This window comes from Pteropus medius, unplaced genomic scaffold (genome assembly GCF_902729225.1).
Source record: "Pteropus medius unplaced genomic scaffold, Ma_sr-lr_union100, whole genome shotgun sequence".
Classification (NCBI taxonomy): Eukaryota; Metazoa; Chordata; class Mammalia; order Chiroptera; family Pteropodidae; genus Pteropus; species Pteropus medius.
In genome coordinates this window covers 2,823,475-2,849,237 of record NW_024349796.1, presented here as the reverse complement: position 1 = coordinate 2,849,237, position 25,763 = coordinate 2,823,475, and the positions used below count along the sequence as shown (strand labels likewise).

Below are 25,763 nucleotides of genomic sequence, written 5' to 3'. Positions count from 1 at the left end.
GAATTTGTTCATTTCATGTAAGTTGTCAATTTCATGGATATAAATCTTTATATTCCTTTATGATCCTTTTAATATCTATAGAATCTCTAGTGACACCACCTCTCTCTTTCCTGATATTGGTCATTCGCATCTCTGTCTTTATTTTCCTGACCAATCTGGCTAAAGGTTTATCAATTTTATTGATCTCTGCAAAGAATCAGCTTTTGGTTACATTGATTATCTCTGCTGTTTTTGTTCTTTTTAAAAATTTAATTGATTTCTGCTCTGATTTTTATTATTTCATTTTTTCTAATTCTTTTGGGTTTAATTTCCTCTTTTTCTAGTTTCATACGGTGGAAGCTGAGGTCATTGACTTGAGACATTTTTAACATTTACTTGAGATTTACTTTATAAATTGGTAAACAGGAAAAAATAATGTTAAAAAGGCACAAAAATCTTTAATAACTTCTAATTGTGTATAAGATAAAACCCAGATCTTTAACTTGTAATTCATAAACCCATCTAAACTGAATTTAAATTTAAGATGATAAACTGAGCTTACCTAGTTACCTCCCCTTCCATCTAAAAGCCTATTAAAATGATAGTAAAGGAATTTTAAAAAGGGACAAGTCCACAAAAATGAACAACTGAATGGGGGAAAGGCATTAATGGATAGGCAATATCAAAATTTCAGAAGTTTCTAGAAGAATGTCGATAGATAAAATAGAGCAGGAAAAGCATGCTTAGAAGGTCCTAGAGAGAGCAAGTACTGCAGGCCAGCTTGGCAAAATCTTGGGAATCACTTGATTTAGAAATGGGAATGAGAAATGAAACTGAAGACAGATAGATCAATTAAAGACATTCTTAGGGCTCCCCGACTTCCTGTTCTGATTTGTGTTAATTGCTTTCTTGAAAGTTGTACTGCTCTCTGTCTTAAATTTCTTTTCATTGGGCTCCAGGATTGTTTTCAACATTTCTTATACACATACCTTTTTCTTTATTGGATTCCATCCTCATTTTACTGGAGTACATTCTCAGATACCTCCCTTCAAAAGTACTGCTCCTTTGTATGCGTTTGGAAATGTCATCGGGACATTTTTTAATATTACACTGTCTGGAGGTAGTGGCACTACTAAATCCTAAACAACTTGAGTCCTTGGAAGTGAATGAAAATTATTTTATTTTCCCTTTGCCCTTATACTTGACTGATAATTTGAGTAACCGAGGAATTCCGGGTTCAAAATTGTCTTCACTGTCTGAGAACCGCTTATGAATCATCCGTGATTGCTGAAGGAACAGCAGCGCCTGTCTGATTCTTATTTACGTAGTGCTGAAATTGGTGACATTTGCTCTTGAGTGGATATTGTAAATATATACATATATATTTATAAATAAATTGCATCACATATTTCATATTATATTTTTTCATTTGTATTTTTCAGACTATGAATGATTTTGACTATTTGAAACTACTAGGTAAAGGCACTTTTGGGAAAGTTATTTTGGTTCGAGAGAAGGCAAGTGGGAAATATTATGCAATGAAGATTCTGAAGAAAGAAGTTATTATTGCAAAGGTAACTGAAATTTTTGTTTATGCTGTGCACACGTGTGTGTGCTCATGCATGTAGAAATTCCATTAAATAACCAAAATGTTGATTGAATTAAATAACCAAAATGTTGATTGAAGACTACTGCTGTAATAGTATCTGTATGTGAAAATTTATAATATTAAAATGTTTAAAAGTTTATAATATCTGAATGTTATATACTGAAGATATTTTATTCCCTTGAGAAGATCGAAATAATTATTCCATGTGTGTTTGTTTTTACTATATATTTGTGACCTATATCACCAATTATACTAATGTTGCTTTTCAATATTTTCCCTTAACATTCTGAATTTCTTATTAAATAAAAGAGTAATTAGAATAACATAGATGACTTGTACCCATAGATGATATAGCTTATATAATGTTGAATGGAAAAGCGTCCTTAATAGATTTGAAAATACTAGAATAATGAAACTAAAAGAGACGATAGTCTTCGAAATTTTTCAGGCCTTCACTCCTCCTCCATAGCTTTGTTCGGCTTAGACCTATACAAAGAAATAACGTGTTTATTTGTCTCAGAGTTGAATCCCAGTTCCCTCAACTGACACATCCGATGTATTTTCTAAATTGGTCCATGCTTTTCATCTTGCTTAATTCGACAAGCGTCATGTAATACTGTTGTTATACTTTAGAGATTAACTTTCAGTCGTTTGCAGGAATAGTTTCCGCATCTGGGGTGTGTTGCTCCACACACTTTAGGAAGCTGTGCTCCCCTGTCTTTGTACGTTTGGCCCCATCTCAGCTCCGCCCCGTCAGTGTCTGCTGTTGGAAATAACATCGACCTGGACTCACACAGGCCTGGCTTCGTACCCCAGCTTTGCATCTTATCGCCTCATGACCTTTAACAGCTAGTTTTTTACGGGGTACTGCTCCCGCGGGGACATTTGAAAATGTGTGCGGGGGAGCATATTGCTTGTCACAGTGACCCAGGGGAGGAGAAACTACTGACGGTTACTGGACAAGGCCAGACATGCTAAATATCCTGCTCCACGTTGAACAGCCTAACGCAGTCTTAGTTTTTTCATTTGTAAAAATTTCATTTGTGAAAAAAAAAATTCCTGGATGGGAATATTATGAAGATTAGGATATGTAAAGTATTCAGCACAGTACCTAGCATGTATTATAATTGAACTCTTATTTTCTGGGAGGTAGTATAGTGTAGTAGGCCCTGCTACTTACTAAATGGTCTCAGACAAATCATTCAACTTTTCATGCCTTTGTTTCCTCATCTGCAAAATGAGGATGATAACAGTGCTCATCATCTCATAGGGTTGTTGTCAGGATTAAATAAACGAATAAATTTACTTATATATTATTAAATAAAATTGAATTAAAATAGTGGGAAAATTAAATACATTATTGTTATAAATATTTGCTATGATTATTATTATTACCACCTAGTGTGTGTCACGCGAGAAAATATCATTTCCATTCTGTTTTTCTTTTTGTACATAAGCCTCACTTGGAGCTTATCTTATCTCACTAATTAATTATACTTTCATGAGTAACTGTACAGAACTGGGTGTATTTCACAACTGATAGAATATTCCAATTGATGTAGATGCTTGCTACTTCTCCCAACAAATCCACTTATCAATTTCTTGAAGAAAAATATGCTGTTCACAGCAAAACAATTAACAGTATGACATTTTAGCATCCGACAAGACCTGGGGTGGTTCGAATCTTCAGGTGCCCTTCTCAGCATCACATCAAGGAGTAAATGGTGTCCATACGCCTTATTCTTGCTGATGTCCGCCTCGATCAGTTGATTAAACAGTTGTCTACCAGTTTTCTCCATTGTAGAGTTAATGTATTCCCTTTTGTAATTAATAAATATCTTAGAGGAAGTGCTCTGAGACTATGCAAATATTCTTTTCCTTGAACTTTTGCCCACTATTAAAGATCTTGTCTGCAACAGTTATTACTGTGGCCCGCTCTGGTGATTTTATATTTCCTGATTCTTTAAATATTTATTCTTCGTCAAACTAACTAAACGTTTGTCAGCTTTGTCAGGCTTTTCAGAAAACCAATCAACTCTCTAATTTCCACAAATTTGTGAATATTCCAGTTTTCTTTCTGTTTTTGATTTCTAACTTCATCTTGTTGTGGTTGGAGAAGATACTTGGTATAATATGTGTCTTTTTAAATCAATTTAGACTTAGTTTGTGGCATAACATATGGTGTATCTTGGAGAATGTTTCATGTGCACTTGAGAAGAACGTTCACTCTGTTGTGGGGTAGAGTGTTCTGTATGTGTTTGTTAGACCTGGTGATTTATTGTGTTCACTTCTACTTCCTTACATATTTTCTGTCTGTTTTTTTTTCAATCCCCTTATTGAGAGTAGGGTATTTAAGTCTCCAATTATTATTGTACAACTATTTTTCCCTTCAGTTCTGTCCATTTTTGCTTCATATATTTTGTTGATCTGTCATTAAGTACATAAATGTTTTTAATTGTATTTCTTTTTACTATGTCAACCCTCTTAGTAACATATAATGTTTCTTCATCTCTTCTAACCTTTTGTTTTAAGTTTACTTTTTTGGTGTGATAATGCTGTAGCCACCTGTGATCTGTCTTGCTTGTTATTTGCATATTCCCTTCTGTATATCCCATAGCTATTTTCTTTTAGTGGTTATCATTGGGGATCACATTTTACATCCTAAAGTTATTTTTTGAATTTGAATTTATACCACCTTAACGTCAGTACAAAAACTGCTTCTCTCCTGCTCATTTCCCATCCCTTTTAGGTGATCGATGGCATAAAATTACACCTTTATGCATTATATGTCCAAACATATACTAATAAATTTTTTATGAATTAGTCTCTTTAAGTTATGTAGAAAACAAGAAGCGACATTATAAATTAGAGTTAAAATAATATAGCTTTTAATATTATCCTTTCAATATTTGCATTTACTAAAGATCTTTATTTCTTCATACAATTTCGGGTTACTGTCTAGTGTCCTTTCATTTCAGCCTGAGGGACTCCCTTGGCGTTTTGTGCAGGGCAGCTCTAGTGGTAATGAACTCCCTTAGCTTTTCTTTATATGAAAATGTCTCAGTTTCACATTTGAAGGACAGTTTTGTTGAATATAGGATTCTGGGCTGATCATTTTTTGTTCTTTTAGCACTTATGATATATATAAATCAACTGACTCTGGTTGCCAGAGTTTTCTGAGAAGGTTACTAATACCCTCTTTGGCAATGGCTTGCATGTGGCAAGTAGCTTCTCTCTTCTATAGAATGCCTGCTACATGCCAGGCACTGTGCTTATCACTAACACTCTATCCTCAGCCTAAAAGAAAGGTCACAGTCTGATGGAGATGGCCAACACTTAAATAGATAATTGCAGTGAAATGATAGAGCCATGGAAGAGCTTGATGGGAACACAAAGGAGGGCCAGCCAAGGTAGCTGGTGGTGGGTTAGGGAAAATTTCTTGGAAGAGGTGATTAGGCCTTAGTCCTTTTCTGAAAAATCGAGATATTATTGACATATAACATTGTATTAGTTTCAGGTGTGAAATGATCACTACAATAGTCTGGTTAAAGTTCAGCTCACAGAGTTACACATTTTTTTCTTGTGATGAGAACTTTTAAGATTCTCTTAGTAACTTTCAAATATACAATATAGTATTGTATATTTCTTGTGATGAGAACTTTTAAGATTCTCTTAGCAACTTTCAAATATACAATATAGTATTATTAACAATAGTCACCATTCTATGTATTAAATCCTCAGGACTTACTTATTTTATAACTGGAAGTTTATACCTTTTGACTACCACCATCACCCCCATTTCAACCACAACCCACCTCTGTACCACCAATCTGTTCTCTATATCTATGATTTCATGATTTTAAAGATTCCTCATATAAGTAAGATCATACAGTATTTGTCTTTTTCCACCTGACTTATTTTAGTTAGCATAATGCTGTCAAAGTTCATTCATGTTATCGCAAAAGGAAAAATTTCCTTTTTATGGCTACGTAGTATTCCACTGCACAGATACATACATCACATTTTCTTTATCCATTCGTCCATCTGTGGACAGGTTGTTTCTGTGTCTTGGCTATTGTAAATAATGCTGCAGTGGACACGGGGGTGCCGCTGTCTTTTTGAGTCAGTCTTTTCATTTCCTTTGGGTAAATACCTGGAAGTGAAATTGCTGGATCACATGGTAGTTTTATTTTTAATTGTTTTAGGAACCTCCATACTGTTTTCCGAGTGTTTGCACCAATTTACATTCCCACCAACAGTATACAAGGGTTCCCTTTTCTACACATTTTCACCAATACTTATTTTTTCTCTTTTTGATATAGCCATTCTACCAGGTGGGAGGTGATAGCTCATTATAGTTTTGATATGCATTTCCATGATGATTAATGATTTTATTTTTTATCATTTTATTATTTTTATTTTTCAATTACAGTTGACAGTCAGTATTATTTTATATTAGTTTCAGATGTACACCATGAGATACATTTGTATAATTTACAAAATGATCTCCCCAATTAGTCTAGTATGTGATAATTAGTTATTTTTAAGAGCCTTTTCATGTACCTGTTTGTCATCTGTATGTCTTCTTTGGAAAAATGTCTATTCAGGTCCTCTGCCCATTTTCAGTCAGATTGTTTGATTTTGTTCTATTGAGATGTATGAGTTCTCTATATATTTTGGATATGAACCTCTTATTAGATGAATGATTTGCACATATTTTCTCCCATTTGGTAGGTTGCCTTTTCATTTTGTCGATGGTTTCCTTTGCTGTGCAGAAGCTTTTTAATTTGATGGAGTCCTACTTGTTTATTTTTGTTTTTGTTTCCTTTGCTTTTGGTGTCAAATCCAAAAAAAAACATCACTAAGACTGATGACAAGGAGCTTATCAAACAGCCTATGTTTTCTTCTAGGAGTTGTATGGTTTCAGGTTCTTAAATTTAAGGTTTTAATCCATTTCGAGTTGATTTTTGTGTATGGTATAAGATCGTGGTCCAATTTCATTCTTTTGCATGTGGCTATTCAGTTTTCCCTGAATGCACAGCCCACCTTTGTACCACCAATCTGTTCTCTGTATCTATGACTTCATTATTTTAAAGATTCTCCATATAAGTAAGATCATAGAGTATTTGTCTTTTTCCATCTGACTTACTTTAGTTAGCGTAATGCTGTCAAGTTATTGAATAGAGTATCCTGTCCCCATTATATGTTCTTGGCCCCTTGGTCATAAATCAGTTGTCCCTATAACATGGGTTTATTTCCAGGCTGTCTGTTCTGTTACATTGATTTATGTGTCTGTTTCGATGTAATTATCATGCTGTTTTGGTTACTGTAGATTTGTAGCATAGTTGAAAATCAGGAGGCATGATGCCTTCAGCTTTGTTCTTCTTTCCCAAGATTGCTTTGGCTTTTTGGGGTCTTTTGTGGTTCTATATAAATATTAGGATTGTTCTTTTTGTATGAAAAATGCCATTGGAATTTTGATAAGAATTGCATTGAATCTGTATATTGCTTTGGGTGTTATGTACTTTTCACAATGTTAATGCTTCCAATCCAAGAACACAAGATATCTTTTATTTGTTTCTTTTTCAGTTTCTTTTATCAGAGTCTTCAGTGTACAGTTCTTTCACCTCCTTGATTAAATTTATCTCTAAGTATTTTATTTCTTTTGATCTTGTAAGTGGAATAGCTGTTTTAATTTCAATTTCAGATATTTTGTTGTTAGTATAGAGAAACAACTGATTTTTGTATATTGATTTTGTATCCTGTAACTTTACTGAATTCATTTATTTATTATAACAGTTATTTGGTGGAGACTTTGGGATTTTCTATATATAAGGTCATACCATCTGCAGACAGGTAATTTTACTTCTTCTTTTCCAGTTTGGATGCCTTTTGATTCTTTTTTCTGCCTAATTGCTATGGCCAGAAATTCCGGTACTCTGTTGAATAGAAGTACTGACAGTGGACATCCTTGTCTTGTTCCTGATCATGAGTATGTTAACTGTAGGCTTGTCATATATGACCGTTTTTGTGTTGAGGCACATTTCTTACTATACTTAATTTGTTGATGGTTTTTATCATGAAAGAAAGTTTAGTTTTTTCAAATACTTTTTCTGCATCTATTGAAACGATATGACTTTGTATTCACTCTGTAAATGCGGGATGTCATACTTATTTGTTTGTGTATGTTGAACTGTCTTTGCAGGGATAAATCCCACTTGATCTTAGTGTATGATCCTTTTCATGTGTTGTTGAATTCAGTTTGCTAGTATTTTGTTGAGAATTTTTCCATTTATGTTCATCAGAGATATTGGCCTGTAATTTTCTTTTTTTGTGGTGTCCTTGTCTGGCTTCAGTGTGGGAAATGCTGGCCTTATAAAATGAATTTGGAAGTGTTCTTTCTCTTCAGTTTTTTTGGAAGAGTTTCAGAAGGATTGGTATTAATTCTTACTTAAATGTTTGATATAATTCACCAGTGAAGCCATCTGTTCCTGGGCTTTTTTGTTGTTGTGGGGAGATTTTTGATTACTGATTCAAACTTCATGCTTGTTATTAATCTGTTCAGATTTTCTGTTATTTCATGATTCCATCTTGGTAGGTTTTATATTTCTGAGAATTTATCCATTTCTTCTTAATTTGTTGGCATATAATTGTGCATAGTAGTCTCATGATCCTTCGTGTATCTCTGTATCAATTGCAATGTCCTCTATCATTTATAATTTTATTACTTTGAGTGTTTTGTTTCATCTCCATATATTTGTAAAATTTTCAGCATTCTTTTATTGGTTTTTAGTTTGATACAGTAGTGGTTAGAAAATATTATTGGTATAATTTCAATCTTTTAAAATTCGTTAGAACTCGTGTTCTTGAGAAAAATGTGTGTTGCGATGCTGTTGGGTGGAATGTTTTATATGTGACTGTTAGGTCCATTTAATCTAAAGTGTAGTTTAAGTCTGTTAGTTCCTTATCAATTTTCTATCTGGATGATCTATCCATTTGTTGAAATTGGAGTTTTGAAATCCTGTATATTATTCCTTTGCTATCACCCTTCTTACCTATTAATAATTGTTTGATATATTTCAGTGTTCTGATATTGGGTATGTATATATTTACAATTGTTACATCCTCTTGATGAACTGATCTTTTTATCATTATATAATTTTTTTTGGTTTCTTGTTACATCTTTTGACTTAGAGTCTATTTCGTCTGATATAAGTATAGCTAGCCCTGCTCTCTTTTGCTTTTTTATTACATGGAGTATCTTTTTCTGTTCCTTCACTTTCAGCCCTCGGGTGTCTTTAAAGCTTAAATGAGTCTCTCTTAGGCAGCATTCACTTGGGTCTTGTATTTTTACTCATTCAGTCACTCTTGTCTTTTAATTGGAGAATTTAAACCATTTACATTGAGAGTAATTATTGATAGCTAAAGACATTATCACCATTTTAATTGCTTTCTATTTGTTTTATAGTTTCTTTTTTTCTTTCAGAATTGATGATTATTTGTAGTGATATATTTTGACTCTTCTCTTTCATTTGTGTATCTGTTCGATTTTTTTGCTTTGTGCTTATCATTAATGTTCATAATACATCTGACAGTTATAACCATCTATTTTAAACTGATAACTACAATTACATTAAAAAGTTCTACATATTTACTTGCCACCCCAACATTTTATGTTATTGATGTCCCAATTTATATCTTTTTATGCTATGTATACATTAATAAAATATTGTAGCTATAGTTATTAATGCTTTATCTTTTAACCTGTGCTGTGTAAAATGATTTACACACTACCATTGCAGTATTAGAGTGCTTTGAATTTGACTATGTTTTTACCTTTACAAATGAATTTTATACTTTTGTATGTTTTCATGTTACTAACGAATGTCTATTTCAGCTCAAAGAATTTCCTTTAGCATTTTGTGTAAGACAGGTCTACATGTGATGAATTTCTTCAACATTTGTTTTTTTAGAAAAATCTTATCTGTCCTTCATTTTTTTTCAGTTTTATTGTTAAGTGACATTGATATAGAGTAAAATACAACAAAAAGTAGATGTTATAGTTCTTCAAAACAAGAAAATAAAAGTAAAAATATTCTAAGAAGCATAGTCCTCTGTTAAAAACCACAACAAAAAGTACAAGGAGAGTGAGAAGTGCACAGTTAAACTGATCACCAGTGTCATCAAAGTGGATTGGAAATAAACCATCGGACCTCCCATTGTATAGTAACATGATAATACAGAGACGTCACAATGTCGTCCCATTGAGGTCCTGTATAGTAACATGATAATACAGAGATGTCACAATGTCGTCCCATTGAGGTCCTGGGTAGGCAGCTCCCTGCGATCGCCCAGGGGAGGTACTGGGCAGGAGGCTGGTTGCAATCTTGAGTAGGAACAGAGGAAAGAGTGTATTATGGTTATGCATAAATATGCAAATTTAACCCTCAAAACGCACGCATATCTGAGAACTGTTGCTTTTCTGTAGTACCAGGTCAGGTCAGTATGACAGTCATGCAGCTGCCTAAGTTGCCTTGTCTGTTCTGATAATTGGTTGGCATTAAGGAAACCATGGACCAGGAATAGTGACACACACCTCTCCAGTGCCCTGTTCAAGACAGCTTGTTAAGGAAGAAACCAGGACAGACTGTTTTCCTTGCCCTGGTCACCTCTCCGGAGACATCCGACTACCCAGAGGGGAGAAAACACACGTTACTATTTTCCTCTTCGTGTCGCCCTAACAGTGTCCATCTTGCTTCGCTGTTGAACTCGCTCACTCTGAGCTTCAGCGCTGGGGCAGCTCGAAAGGCACCAGACCCTGGGGAGGAACCGAAGTGTCTGCCTTCGGGGAGCGGGGAGGGGCGGCCTTCCCCAGACCGAAGTGCTGGCGGAAGCCACTGTGCCTTTGCTGAGCCCTCTCCGTACCCAGCCTGCACGTGCCGGTGGGCTTCGTATCTGAGTCTCCATCAACCTCTCTTTCTGCCATCGCTTTTCTCTTTCATTTTTGAAGGACTATTCTTAGTTGGCATTTTTTTTTTCTTTGAGCACTTTGAATAGATCATCCCACTCTGTCCTGGCCTGCGAGGTTTCTGCTGAGAAATATGCTGTTAGCCTTATCGAGTTTCCCTTGTACGTGTTGAATATGTTTTCTCTTACTGCTTTAAAAATTACTTTTGTGTCTTAGATTTTTGAGAGCTTGATTATAATCTCTTTCTGTAGAATCTTTTTGGGGATCTTTGAACTTCATGTACCTGCATGGTCATATCTCTCCCCAGATTTTGGAAGTTTTCAACCATTATTTTTAAAAATAAGATTTCTATCCTTTCCTTCTCTCCTTCTCTTCCTTCTGGGATTCCCATAATATCGTGGATGTTGTTTCACTTGATGATACCTCATATTCACATAGGCTTTCTTAACTCTTTTTCATTCTAACATGTGTTTCCTCCTCTAACTGGATAATGTAAAGAGCTTTGACTTCAAGTTTGTACATTTTTCCTTCTGCTTGGTTAAGGCTGATCTTGAAGCTCTCTGTTGCATTTTTTATTTCATTTCTTGTATTCTTCAGCTCCAGAATTTCTTTTCTTTCTTTCTTTCTTTTTTTTTAATGATTTCTTTCTTTGTTGAACTCATTTTGTTCATGTATTGTTTTCCTAAGTTCATTGAATTGTCTGTATTCTTTTGACTCTTGTCGAGCTTCCTTAATAATTTTGAATTCTTTTTCAGGTAACTTTCAAACCCATTTTTTGGTGTCATTGGACTGTTATTGTGTACCTTTGGTGGTGTCATGTTTCCTTGCTTTTTTGCATTTCTAATGTCTTTGTGTTGACATCTGTGCATTTGAGAGAGGAATCAGCTCTTCCCATTGGACTGACTTCACTGTGGAACGACTTTCACCTGAAGGTGGCTGAGCACGTGAGCTGGGTGAAGTGCAGTGTCTCTGATTACTTGGAGGGTAAAGCAGAGTAGACTTCACACAGCTCTGTCAGCTGAGGTCAGCATCATTGAGGACTGGGGGGTCTTCTCTGGTCAAGCCTGTAGAGGATTCTGTGGGCGAAGTTAGTGGGTTGGGCTGTTGGGGTCCTCGGAGGTGAAGGCTGCTGGGATTCTGCAATTCTTCTGTTTCTTTTTGCCTGTGAAAGAAAGTTCTAGCCAAAGGAATCCCTCTTGGCACCAGGTCTGGAATGCTGGCACTCAGAACGTCAGCAGAGCTGCTCGTGCCCTGGGATCTGGGGCACAGGTGCACTTGCTGTGGCAGTGGCCTGGTGTCTGAGAGGTGCAGCTGTGTGCAGATTTCCTGCGGAACTGGGACCTTGGTCTCTGGAGATCACCATAGTGACTTAGGCCCCAGAGGTGGAAGGAGATGTAGCAGCAGCAGGATTTCTGGGATCACAGGGTACAATGGTGGCTTAGGACACAGGGGAAGGATGTAGTAGTACTCACCTTGTGGATGGTTGGTCAGTGTGACCCCACTGTGGCCTTGGGGCAGTTGCATAATAGCAGCATCTTGCCCTTGGTAATGGTTGGGTCAAAGCCATATCTTAGGCTCCAGAGTCAGTCACAGAACAGCAGCAGGTTGGCCCCAGTGAAAGCAAGTCAGAACCACAACTTAGAACTCTGGCGGGGTGGGGTCATAGAGCTGCAGCAGCACAGTCTGGTGATGGCCGGCCAGAGCCGTGACTTAGGACGCTATGGTTAGGTGTAGAGCAGACAGCAGCCCCAGCATCAACCCTGGTTATGGTGGGTGAAACCTCTGATTTGGGACCCCAGCGACAGGGTAATGGGGGGTCAAAGCTGTGCTTTACAACCCCTGGCTTAGGGCATGAAGCTTGCAGGGGCATAGCCTGGTGATGGTGGTCAAAGCCATGATTTAGGACCCAGAACAGTCACCAGACAGCAGCAGCACTGCCCAGAGGTGGCTCACTGAAGCCTTGTGTCAAGACCCCAGGAGCAGAGTGCCAAGCAGCAATATGGCCCTGTGATGGCAGGTCAAAGCCCTGACTTGGGACTGAGAGGTCAAGGTGCAGGGCGACAGCAGCTCAGCCTCTGTTAGGACTGGTCAGAGCTGTAGCTGGGAGCCGGGGGCGCGGGGCAGAGCAGCCCATGCGCCCCTGCCTGTGGTGGGGCAGAGCCCCGACCTGGGACACAGATGGCGGGTGCAGAGCAGTGGCAGCTCGGCCCCGTGGATGATGAGGTTTTGTGCTGTACCAGTCCCAGAAAGCAAGGACACAGCAGCAACAGGGACCACTGGGGACAAGTCTCACTGCAGCGACAGCTGCAGCCCCATCCCCAGGAAGGAGAGGCAGTGATGGGGACTTTGGTGGCCGTCGGCTGAGTTCAGTGCTAACGAAGGCAGGTGGTGTGAAGTAGCACAGGCTGCAAACATCCGTGCCAGTGACGGGCTTGCCGGGGTTCTCCTGCTCTTGTTTCCCCATGGGGTCCAGTTTCTCCATGGGGATCCCTCTTGGTACCGAGCTGCTCTGACTTGGGGGATGGGGTAGTGCAGGTAAGACGCTTCCTGTGCTGTTCCGTGCAGCCATCCTTGGTTTTGAACTTGGCAGTTTCTGTTGCTTTGTTGCTTTCTGCTGATCTTGTTGTAGTCCAGAACTTTCTGATAGCTATTTTCATGAGCTTATAGTTGTTTGTGGCGCAGACTAGTGGTGGGCCCTCCTAGCCCTTCATCTTGCTGACATCATTTCTGACTGCTCCTACTTCTGACGTGTACTGCGTCAGTGGTCCCTAAGACCGCTCTCGGCTCAGTATTTTGTTAGGAGTCACGGGATTCAGAAAAGCTGATACACTCATGGCTGTGGTTTATGACAGAAAATATATAAAGATTAAAACCAGCTGAGAGAAAGACATATGGGGCAAAGTTTAGGAGAAACTAAGTGCTAGCTCCTGGGTGTCCCCTCCCAGTGGGGTTGCGGGTACACACTGAATTCTCCCAGCAGTCATTGTGACGGCATGTGCAAGCTGTTGTCAGCCCAGGAAGCTCACCTGAGCCTTGGTGTCCAGAATTTTTATTGTAGATCAGTCACGTAGGCAAGCAGCACCTGCGTGATCTCGCTCAGCTGCTCAGATTCTGAGCGCCCTGAGCAATGTCAGGTGCAAGGCTTTCTTCCTTTCATTTGCATGAACTGTCTAGTCAAACTAGTCATGTGGCCCAAGGTTTCGGCCACATGACAAAAATGCTCTTAACCAGGCAGAATGTTCCAAGAGATCCGAGCTTATTTTTCAGGAGCTGGCCACAGGCCAGTCCTGAAGACTGGCTTCTCCTGTGAGAGAGCAGGGTTTGCGCCCCTCCGGCCTGCCGAGGCTAGTCTTCCTGCCCATGTCGCATGAAGTGTCAATCCAGGGCTCGTCTCGACCACTGAGAGTTCCCCTTGGACTCTAAACTAACGACAGGTGGACCCTAACCGGAAGTCGTTAAGACCATCCGCCAGCTTATTTGATCCACTCTTCCAGATTCTCCTGAACCTCTGCATTAGACCTTGTGCCAGTGACTGTGGTTTAGTGTAGGAAGCAGACGATGAAGGCGCTGGCTCTGATCTGCGGTACCTTCACCACCTGGCGTTGTGCTGTTGGATGGAGTTCTGCTTTCATCGGTTTGGGTTCTGAAGTCGCTTCTTGCAGTTCGTGAAACTTGCGTCATTCCTCAGCATCATATGCCGAAGTTATCATTCTTCCTTTATTTACTGATTCATTCACTCATTCTTTCAATAAAGATAAATTAAACGCCTAATTATTTGCTGGGTACTGTTCTAGGTACTGGGACTATGTGAATGAATAAAACTGACCAAAATTCCTCCATTACTAGAAATTACATTCTAGTCAGGAGACAGACAACAAACAATACACATAACAAATGAGTAAATCACATAGTATGTAAGAAATTAATGCATACTGTGGAGAAAGAGTAGGATAGGGAAGTAAGGAAAGTGATCGTAGTGATTTTGTGGGTTTTGCAGTTTCAAGTAGGATGAAAATTTATTCTGTGGAACGCCTCACTGAGAAAGTGAAATTTTAGTGAACGTTTGAAGGAGGCGAAGAAACAAGCTATTCAGGTATTTGGGAGGAAGAATATTCTAGACTGAGAGTATCACAGGTGAAGAGACACTGTGGAAGCAGCATACATAGCATGATCTAAGGATGGCTGGGAGTCTAGCGTGGCTTGTGTACAGTAAGGATAGTGTAGGGTTATTCAGGTACTTGTAGATGTAAGGTATTGAGTTTCACTCTGAATGAAGTAGGAAGCCATTGCACTTCTTTAAGCAGTATAGTAACATGATCTGGTTCTCGTTTTACTGGCATCACTTTGGCTGCAGTGTTGAGAACAGACGGGGTTGGAGGCAGGGAGCTCGCTGGAGGTCACCTGCAGCGATCCAGATAATTGATGGTAGTGGCTTGCAGCAAGCAGTAGCAGTGGAGGTGGTAAGACATAATCAGATCCTGGGTATAGTCTGATGAAGAGCCAGCAGGATTGCCTGACAGATCGAATGTAGGGTACGAGAAAAAGAAAGAAGTTGATCACTTCCAGGTTTTGGCCTGAACAACAGGAAGGACAGTGTAGCCATTCGCTGTGATGGGAATAAATAAATAATTATGTATGTATGTATGTATGTATGTATGTATGTATGTATTTTGGTGGGAGAAGTAAGCTTCTTGATGGCAGATTAGAAATTAGTTTTTGGACATGTTAAATTTGATATTTTCCATTAGACACTCAAGTTTAAGTCATCTATTAAATGTCCATGTCAAATAGGCATTTCTGGAGTTTAGGGAAGAAGTGTGGATTTGAGAAGTCCAAATTTGAAAGTCCATCACCATGTACAGTCTCGAATGAGACACAGTCTGAATGAAGTCCCCAAGGGAATGAGTGTCCCCAGTGAAGAGAAGCGCTCTGCGGACTGAGTCCTGGGGGGCACTCATAGGATAAGGATTCAGAGATAAGGAACCAGCAAAAAGGCTGAGAAAAGGTGACCACTAAAGAGAAGGAAAATGGAGAGATTATGCTGCCTGGAACCATGTTTTCAGTGTAAGAGAAGGATCGGACGTGTCAAATATTAGTAATGACTTCTGTTCTACTTGGAAGTAAGATCACATTTTGAAGGTATGAGAGAACGAGGTTTACATAAAGAAGCAACTTAATGAAAAGCTCCGGGACTTGAAGTCAGGTCAGATAGGCTTGGGCTCCAGCCCCAACTCAGTAGCTTGCCCAGGGCCGTGTGTCCATTTCCGCACGCATACCAGGTGTGCTTGAAGGCCTGGGAAAGTTTTGAAAGAATGATGTGAGGAACGGAAGAGTGATCTCAGTGGGGATCACTTTCATTAAAGAATCCTCCAAATATTTAGCTGACATTGGAGACGGAATTATAAAGGTGCTAGTATGTTGATGTGATTATTTTTCTCCTTTCGATGTGGCGTATAGAAGTGAGAATGTAGAGACTGGTTTATCCCAATATTGGGAATTGGAAGGGGCAGAGGGAGAGAAGGCAGGGTAGTGAAGGGCAGTACAGACAAGCGGCATACTCTACAGGGATTGCATCATGACCGAAGTCAAAGGAGTTTACGTAGCCCACCGTCCAAGTCAGATTTGGAACGGGAACTTCAAGAGCAGTGTCAAATAACACTTAAGGTGATGTAGTGTTTACAGACAACAGAGAACAATTATGCTTTCATTTTCTTCATCAAGATAAAAAAAAAACCTTCAAAAAAGAGAATCAAAATAGAAATCAAGGAACAGTGAGAAGACAGTGTGACACCTGGAGGATGGGAGAAGCGTTAGAAGTCTGCATCTTGACCAAGGCTCAAGCTTTCAGAAGTGGGAAACGTTAGAGCCGAAAATTTAGAGCTTGAGATATGTGCCGACTTTCTATAGGGGAAAAAGTATGCATTGCTAACATATGACTTGTTAAGACAGAGAACACATAAGTGATGATCCATCGCTGGTGGTCAGTGTGCCGAGGTGAAAACTCTTCCTCCCCGTTCCGCACCTGCACATCTCCTCCTCTAGGATCAGTCATTGCTCTGACTGGATGCAGGAGATGCTCTGGACATGACATACCTTGAGTTCAACGAGCTTCTGATAGTCATGGTAGTCTTGCGTTCAAGACAGAGAAAATGGTGTGAGCAGAATTAAAGTACCGAGTTAAGTAGATACTAAGCCGTTTGAAGATGGAAGGCAGTGCCATGACGTGGAAGCGACCGCCGCCATTGGACTTCGACGTGGCATCAGCCTTGATTTTCTCACCTGCTCTTGAGCAGTTGAGCTTCTGTGAAACCTACTTGCTGAGCTGCTGCAGGGACTGAAGGAGATGACACCCTTGGTGTCCCCGATAATGGAGGACAGATGTTCTCTTCCTCCACTTCTGTGTCATTTTCTACACCTCGTCCCTCTTTCTCCCCAAAAAGCCCAGGGGCAGTGAAGGGAAAATTTTAGACCATGTGTAGTAGGGAGAGAGTAATAACTTGGAGAGAATTAAAAAAATAAATATGAGAACTATTCTGCTTTATCTCTTCAAGAAATAAAATCACATTCTCCTTAAAGCTGCTTTTTGTGACAGCAGTTATATTTAAAAATTCAGTTTTTAATAATTTACAGATGAATATACAGTCATGAGCTGCCTAATACTGGGGTTCCATAAGATTATAATGGAGCTGACAAGTTTCTATCTCATAGTGATACTGTAGCTGTGTGATAATGTCTAATGCAACTTACGTGTGTGCAATGATGCTGGTGTAAACAACCCTACTGCACGGCCAGTTGCATAAAAGTACAGCACATACAACATGTACAGTACGTAACACCTGCTCATGATAAAAAATGACTGATGCTGGTTTATGCATTTATACTATTCATCTCTGAGAGTGCACTCTTCCTGCCTTTAAATAGTTTGCTGTAAACAGTTTGCTGTGTCACACCCACAGCAGCCTCATGCATCTCCTGTTTTCCGTCTCTCGAGTGCATCGTTTTCTCTTGTACATGATCTTGTGTTTTGTTCGTTGTGGCCCCTGAGTGTACAAAATGCATTAATGTGGCCAGTAAGAGGCCACACCGAGTGACGCACCTGGAAATGAGATTAAAAGTGCGTAAGGATCGTGAAAGTGGAAGGTCATCGATGGGTGTAGCTGGCCAGTCAGGCTCGCCCCGTTCCGCCACCGCTGCGATCCTGAAGACGGAGAACGTGATGGCAGCTGTCACAGGACCTGCTCCACTGAAGCAGCGAGAGTGACGACGTCTGAGGAGGGCCTGTGTCACACATGAGACGCTTGTGAGGACCTGGACTGAAGACCACGCAGAAGCGTATCCCACTCAGCGTCCTGACGATCACGGCCAGAGCAAAACGTTTCTCTGTGACGTGGAAAGAAAAGGCTGGTCCTGACGGGGACGTTGCATTTGCTGCGAGCGCTGGGTGGTGAGGGTGATTCAAGGGGCGTTTCTCGTCCCACTCTGAAGTGAGCGGTGAGTCTGTGAGCGCTCAGGCGAAGGCGGCTGAAGAATTGTGGGAAACTCTGCGTAAGCTGGTTTGCAGGAAAATGACCTGCCAGAGCAAATATTCAGCGTGGCTGAAGCCTCCCTATTCTGGAATGGGATGCCTGAAAGCACTTTGTCCAGAAGGAGGCCAAGTCGGTGCTGGGTTTCAAGGCTTTTTAAAGGACAGGATAACAGTCTTGCTTAGGGGCCATGCTCCAAGTTGAAACCCTTTGTGATCTGGCACAGTGAGTGCTCCAGGGCCTTAAAGCATATCAGTAAGGACACTGTAGACACGGTGTACGACAGGGACAATAAAGGTCTTGGTGACCCAGCTCCTGTTCTAAGATGCCTTTCTGCGTCATTATGCCAGGAGTGCTGTGTGGAGAGTAAGGTAGCCTTTCAAGAACTTGCTTATCGCGGATGATGCTCCTGGACATCTTCCTTTATTGGTGATCTTCCTCCCAATATCGGAGTGGTGTTTCTCCCGCCAAACACCACCTCTTGGATCCAACCGGTGGATCAGGGCCTTGTAGCAGCTTTTGTGACCCACCGCCTGAAGAGGACCTTTGCCCTGGCTGGTGCCGCAGCTGAGGAGGACACTGAGAAGACACTGAGCAATTCTGGAAGGATCACAACATCTGTGACTCTATCGAGAACCTTGCTTGGGCTTGGGGCAATGTCACCAAGGAGTGTATGAATGTACCTGGCAGAGGACACGCGAAGAATTTCATCCGTGACTTCAGGGGATTTGCCAAGGATGAGGAGGTTGCAGAAATCCCCAAGGCTGTGGTCGAGATGACACACAGCTTTACCCTGGGTGTGGGCCGGATGACATTGAGGACCGAGAGGTGGGTCCTGAGCAGCTGACTGGCAAGGAGTTGTGGGTCTGGACCAGGAATGCATCTCTGAAGAAGAGGCAGGAGGAAGGGCAGGTGCAGGAGAAAGAGAAGAAGAACCCGCAATAGAAATTCCCAGTGCAGGGTTTGGTGGAAGCTCCTGCCGACCTCCACAAGCTCCTCACAAAGCATGATGGACCCAACCCCGAAAGGTTTTCATCAGCAGAGAGGACTGTTGATAGTGCGTTATCTGCTTATGAGTCGATCTATGATTAAAAAAAAGAAAGAAAAAAGAAAGAAAACAATCGAAGCGAACCACCACCGTGGAGATGTTTCTGAAAAGAGTGACACCTCCTGGAGAAGAGCCTCAGGCCGGTCCTTCAGGAGGTGCTCCAGAGGAGGGCATTGTTGTCATGGGAGGTGACAGCTCTGTGCATGGCGTTACCCCTGAGGACCTTCCAGTGGGACAGGGAGGGTGTGGAGGCAGAAGACAGTGACATTCCTGATACTGACCCTGTGCAGGCCTAGGCCAGCGGGCGTGTGTCTTAGTTTTTAACGGAAGATGTAAAAAGTGAAGAAAAAATTTGAAAACTTTAAAGAAAAGCTTATAAAGATATAAAGAAAATTTTGTATAGCCCTATAATGTAGTGTTTTAAGTTGTGTTTTAATAAGTGTCAAAAGTTCAAAAAAACAAAAATTTTATGAAGTAAAAAGGTCACGCTAAGCTAAGGCTAATTTATTATTGACCTATTTAAAAATAAATTTAAAAATAAATTCAGCATAGCCCGCGTGCAGTGCTGGTCGAGTCTCCAGCAGCGCGGGCTCCTCCGGCCTTCACACCCGCTCAGCCCGCACCGATCCGCGCGGAGCAGCTTCCGGTCCCGCAGGCTGCTCTCGTGCTGAGTGCCCCGGACAGGTGTACAGGTCTTATCTTTTATACAGTATTTTTACTGCACAGTTTCTGTGTTTAGATGTGTTTAGATCCACACAGTCTTAGCGTTGCGTCACAGTGTCCTGCACCATTCGGTACCGTGACATGCGCCCAGGTTGGTGGCCTGGGAGCAGCAGGCGAGGCCGCCCGGGCCCGCGTGTGGTAGGCGGCACCTTCTCGCTTTGTGCAGGTGGCTCTGCTGCCGCTGGGCGACGAAACCGCCCACGGAGGCGGTTCTCAGACTGTGTGCCCGCGTTAGGCAGCATGGGACTACATATGAAAATGTGTTTCTGAACTTTCTCATGAAAACATCATTATTCTTATTTTATACCCAAGCATTTTTAGCACTCTTCATTTATAATCATGATCGACTAATGGATTCTTTAAAAAAATCACATTGTTTTAGCCACTGTTTTATCAATGCTATTTTTAACTTTTTGTTCTGACATGTTGCTTTTAACTGTAATTAAAAATTACTGGCATCTGTGTTTACCTTTTAGCTCATGCATACCTTATCCTTATAGCAGAAACTAATTAGTATGTGAAATACAGTGCCATTAAATTTGCATTGAAGGAAATTCTAATCAGATGTAAAATATGGTAGAAAATACATTTGAATATATTAAAGTGTGTACATGGTATTAATTCCGGTTGCATTCTTACAACAAAGAAATATTGTTTTAGCTTTTGTCTATATACATGTTTTTCTTGGCTTTTTCAGTGTGATTAGGCAGATTACAGAATTTAGAAAAAACGAATTGCTCAAGGAATTTACTAAGTGATTTAGAATAATAACTATTATATGTGATGACTTGTTTTAACAAAATAGAAAGAAATATGCCACGGAAATATTTTCTGAAGCATGGGAATATCTTTTCTGGTTCCAAATGGATTTCATACTTACCTTTCTTTAGGCTTTTCCTAGTTTACATCTTCAAATCACTTCACATCCTAAAGCTTAACTGGTAAGGGTTATCTCTTTTGTGAATCTTTCTAAGTCTCTATGAAGCAGTATTTCTTTTGCTTCCCTCTCATGTTGGAGTCACATAACTTTTGACATTATTATTAACTTTCACGTTAATTTAATGTTAATACTGTAATAGTCTTCTCCTTGATCCCTCCTATTTATGCTTCCTTCTCAGAGGAGCCTCAGTAAACTTTTAAACAGAAGTCACAGGTGTCACCCCGCCCCGTCTCCCTCCTCCCACACCGTCCCATTAACCCAATTGAACTCTGCCGATAGCACTGGTTTCCCTTCATTACTCCACTTACAGTAGTAGGTACCCCTCATTTTTTCTTAATACCGCTTATCAGAATTAGTGATTATGTACAACATTGGATACTTACCTGTTTGTCTTCTCCACCAGCCTGTGAACTCCACGAGTGAAGGGATCAATGCCTTTTTTAAAAACCAATGTATACCTGCACTGTTCTTAGCATTTAGTAATGTACATCAAGGATTTTATTTTTTTTAGTGAATGAATTTGATTCTATATATCACAAAATAGCCACTTGCATAATCTTTATCTATTTCGTATTCATTACCTGTTTATAAATGCAGGATCACCTTCGCTTTTTTTCTTTTTTTCCTCCATTGACACTGGTCACCATGTGACTGACCATGATGAGAGTTTCCTGGGGCAGAGACTCGTCTCTCTGGGTCAGTACCCTCTCTCCAGTGTGTGGAACAGTACCCAGAATCTCTTGTTGCATATTCGTTGAAGGAATGAATTAATAAATGAAGTCGAACATCCTCGATATCTTAGAATTCATTTCTATGATAAACAATTTAGGTCAACATTTATTAAGTGTCCACTGCATGCTAATCATTACACTACATACCCTGAGAATAAAAATCAGTAAGTTATGGTGTCATTTCTGCTTCTTTACGTATATTAAAATATTTGCTATTATTCTAATTAATTTAATAGTTATAGTATGTTATGACAAGGGGTTTGATCACTTAATCCTGGTTCTTTTTTTTTCCTAGCACAAATATTTTAATTATAATTTACTTCTGGATGAACATTGTATTTTCTTTTTACATTTTAAATTTTATTTTTAGTTTCAAATATATAGTACATTGGTTAGACATTTATATATTTATTATATTTATATGAAATGGTCCCCCGATTGCTCTTCCTCTCCTCTGGCTCTCCACCTAGCCATCACCTTAATGCTCACTGCATTCTCTGTGCCGTGCTCCCCATCCCTGTGACCATCTGTCAGCTTCCACGAGTACAACTACTTGTACTTCTTCAAGCCTTCACCCCTTTTTACAACCCCCTCTCCCCTCCCCTCTGGCTGTCACCAGATTGTCCTCTGTATTCGTGTCTGTTTTTGATTAGTTCTTTTTGTTCCTTAGATTCTGCATATAAGTGGAATTATATGGTATTTATCTTTATCTGACTTATTTCACTCCGCATGATAACCTCTAGGTCCATCCATGTTGTTGTGAATGGTAGGATTTCATTTTTTTAATGGCTGAGTAATATTCCATTGTATATGTGAACCATAACTTCTTTATCCAGTCATCTGTCGATGGGCGTTTAGGTTGCTTCCATATCTTGGCTGTTGTAAATTGAACATGAACATAGGGGTGCATAGATCTTTACAAATTATTGTTTTGGTTTTCTTTGGATAAATACCCAGAAGTGCAATTGCTGGGTCAAAAGACAGATCCATGTTTAATTTTTTGAGGAACTTCCATACTGTTTTCCGTAGTTGCTGTACCAGTTTGTAGTCCCACCAGCAGTGTATGAGGGTAAGACCGGAGTGGTTTCATACTCATGCTTTGTTTCATTGGTTTTAAATACTGTGTCATTAATTACACTTGACTTTCTGTTCAGACATAATTGGTCTCACCCTCTTGAAATGGTTTTTGGATGTTATAATCTTTGGTCAGTCTACTTCTTATTTATATTCTAGGTCTAACTAAGGTCAGATGCTTTTGTAAAGATAATAAGTACAATACAATGTCCTAATATTTTGCCCTCCACATCTTACTTATAATTTAGTCGCTGACAGTGTTAAGAAATTGATCCAGCAAGGGCTTTGTTTAGGATTTTGCCAGAAGCAGAGACCAGAGATGCTGTGTTTCAGCAGTTATCTTCTTTTCTTGTTCAAGATAGTGTTATTTTTGAAATATGACACATCTTCCATTTCTCCATGTTAAAGAAAATCCTAGTTCACCTTTGAGGTCGAGATGAGATTTATGTACAAAATTGGGGTAATACACTCTTAGTGTAGTTTTGGTTTGAAATACACCTAGATATTAAAATTGTCACCTGTAGTACCTTATGACTTTTTTCTTAAAAGAAGTATGGTAAAAAGCCATGAGCAGAAAGGCAGAATTTTTATACTCTGTTCCTATTTCTAAAAAGTATAATTTGGAATTATATTGTATATATGTATTCTCTGTTTCCCTTTTCCATAGCTGCTTTTTCTCTTAAGTAGGAGACTTAACGAATTCTATAATCTTGACTGAAATATATATTCTTTATATACCCTTGAATAAAATGTATTGCAAACATAGAAATATGAACAACTCCATGCCTAAATATTAGCTGATAAGACATTCCCTTCAAGGAGACTTACTCTTTAAATACTGTGTCTCAGATAATTTTTTGGTGATTTTTATATCATTATTGATATACATTGATTAAATGATTGAGTTTATATGAATTTTACCTTATAGCCATCTGATTTAAGTCATTAAATTGATCTTTTTTTTTTCTGGTGCAGGAGAAGCTTATCAAAAAAGGGAGCATTTCACTGTGTTTTAAAATCTTTTTCTGTCTTGAGGTTTTACCTCTTCTGGTCTTAGAGAAATATGAAATTTTTATATCATTAGTGCTTAGAACATATATTAAAGGTTTGCCTTTTTCTTTTGTAGGATGAAGTGGCACACACTCTAACTGAAAGCAGAGTATTAAAGAACACTAGACATCCCTTTTTAACAGTAAGTGACTAGAGGATAGATGTTATGACATTATAAATTTAAGGGAGTTTTATTACAGAAACTAAGCTATGAAAAATAACATTTTAAATAACATTTAATCAGGTATGCTATTTTCTGTGTGTAAAGACTGTGTTTGGATTTCTTCGAAAGTATCAGAATGCATGGATTACATTTACAATATGCATGCATTTGTAATTCCTCCAATTATGCACCTGTTACTTTTTTGAAACTTCACTGCCTTTAAAAAAAAAAATCCATAGAGCAAATAAATCACCTGTGGCATTTTAAGGAGACTACTGAGAAAATGATGGACTTAAAAAAGGTTCTACTTAAAAGATCAGTAGTAAAAATAAGGATTTTATGTTTCTTTTGTTTATTGGTTTCCAATAAATATATAAGTGATTAGGCAGCATTGTCTTCAAATATGAAAGGCAGAAATTCTTACTGAATATTTTTTATAGAAATTGAGACTTCTTTTAGTTATAGAGTACTTTAAGAAATACAGGAATATTGAATAAAGATAGGATAAGTCATGATATGTTTTCTTCACTAAATAAAGTATAAACTTAGTTATCGTGAAACAAACTGATGTTTTTAGTCCTATTCCTAGATTGCTTTTAATTGACTCATAATTTACAAAGTTTCTGTATATTTCTGGTTCCATTGAAGTATATTAAGATAAAAAATAGCAGCTAGACTTTCAAGAGGCGGTGCTTTTAAAGATTTAGGATTACTGTAATTAGAATTTTCAGAGGTACCATTAGATGCCTAGACTTACGTTGTTACTTTGTTGTATGTTTTTGTCCAGTGTATTAAGATAGCTCTAAAGTTCTGATATCTTTATAACCTATAAAATTACATGAACCAACTGTTGGATTGGATCATGTTATACACCCAACACGCAAAAAGTTGTGTTGTAACTATGTTATGTCCCCGAATATAACTACCATAACTATATTCCTAAGACTTCTGCTGGAGTCATTTGTAGGCCTCAGTTTAAGGCCCTGTGGATAAGAACTTTGGGGACTAATAGAGTATGAAATGGATGACACAATAAATTGAGAAGTGCACATCACAATTACTAAGTTTATTATCACTTAAAATTTTAATTTTCCCCTTACAATCCCCATTGCCGATTTAAATGTAATTTGTTTTATGTTCCCCATAAACTCTTACTTAAGCACTCTTAGGGAATAAATAGACTCTTAAGGAATAACAACAGTTCATTTAATCAATCACGCTTACTGTTTCTAAGTGTTCTATTTGGTACCATTATAAGAATGTAGGATTATAATACCACATTTTTTCTTTTTCATTTCAAGTCCTTGAAATATTCCTTCCAGACAAAAGACCGTTTGTGTTTTGTGATGGAATATGTTAATGGGGGAGAGGTGAGTCACGGAGTGAATCCGGCGCTTGCATTTGCATGGTAGTATCGTCATTAGTTTTAAAAAATTATTTAAAATATAAATTGTAATATCACAGTTCTCTGCTTCTTGATAGAGATTTGTATAGCTCTAATATTTAGTAGATGAGAGCTGAATAATTCCAAATGAAATATAATGATGGTTTATTTTTTAATAACTACTTTTATATATTAGAAAGTATAATTACATTCTTTTTTCCTGTATTTTTCACCTGTAAAAAATTTAGCAAAAGTAAAATTATGAAATCCTGTTATTTAATTTTGAATATCAGACATATAGGATTTATGATGCTTTACAAAGTTCTTCCTCAGGTTTTTGTGAAACTTGTAAAAATTATTTTACTCGTTTTAAACTCAGTTGAACGACAGTCGATAGGCTGAGTTTTCTCTTCTTCCGCATAGTATAGTAACCTCGACTACATTTAAGAGATTTTAAGGGATCTTGTAGTTTTGAAGAGAAACTCCATGATTTTAGTAGTACATTTCTCCTTTTTCTTTATTCCTTATCCTTTCTTCTCCTTATTTTGATAAAAAAAATCAATGTAATCAA

At 38.7% G+C, this 25,763-nt stretch overlaps 1 protein-coding gene across 5 annotated transcripts in view; it reads left to right on the top strand.

Moving 5' to 3' along the window:
• The window catches only part of AKT3 (AKT serine/threonine kinase 3), a 264,003-nt gene that overhangs the window by 174,818 nt on the left and 63,422 nt on the right, over positions 1 to 25,763 (top strand). For 4 of the 5 annotated variants that reach the window (XM_039883227.1, XM_039883228.1, XM_039883231.1 and 1 more), the window contains 3 exons: positions 1,422 to 1,553; positions 23,722 to 23,787; positions 25,110 to 25,178. In XM_039883227.1, the coding sequence (XP_039739161.1) occupies positions 1,422 to 1,553; positions 23,722 to 23,787; positions 25,110 to 25,178 (267 nt within the window). The remainder of the gene's footprint in view (positions 1 to 1,421; positions 1,554 to 23,721; positions 23,788 to 25,109; positions 25,179 to 25,763) is intronic. The other variant, XM_039883229.1, reaches the window with a different exon arrangement.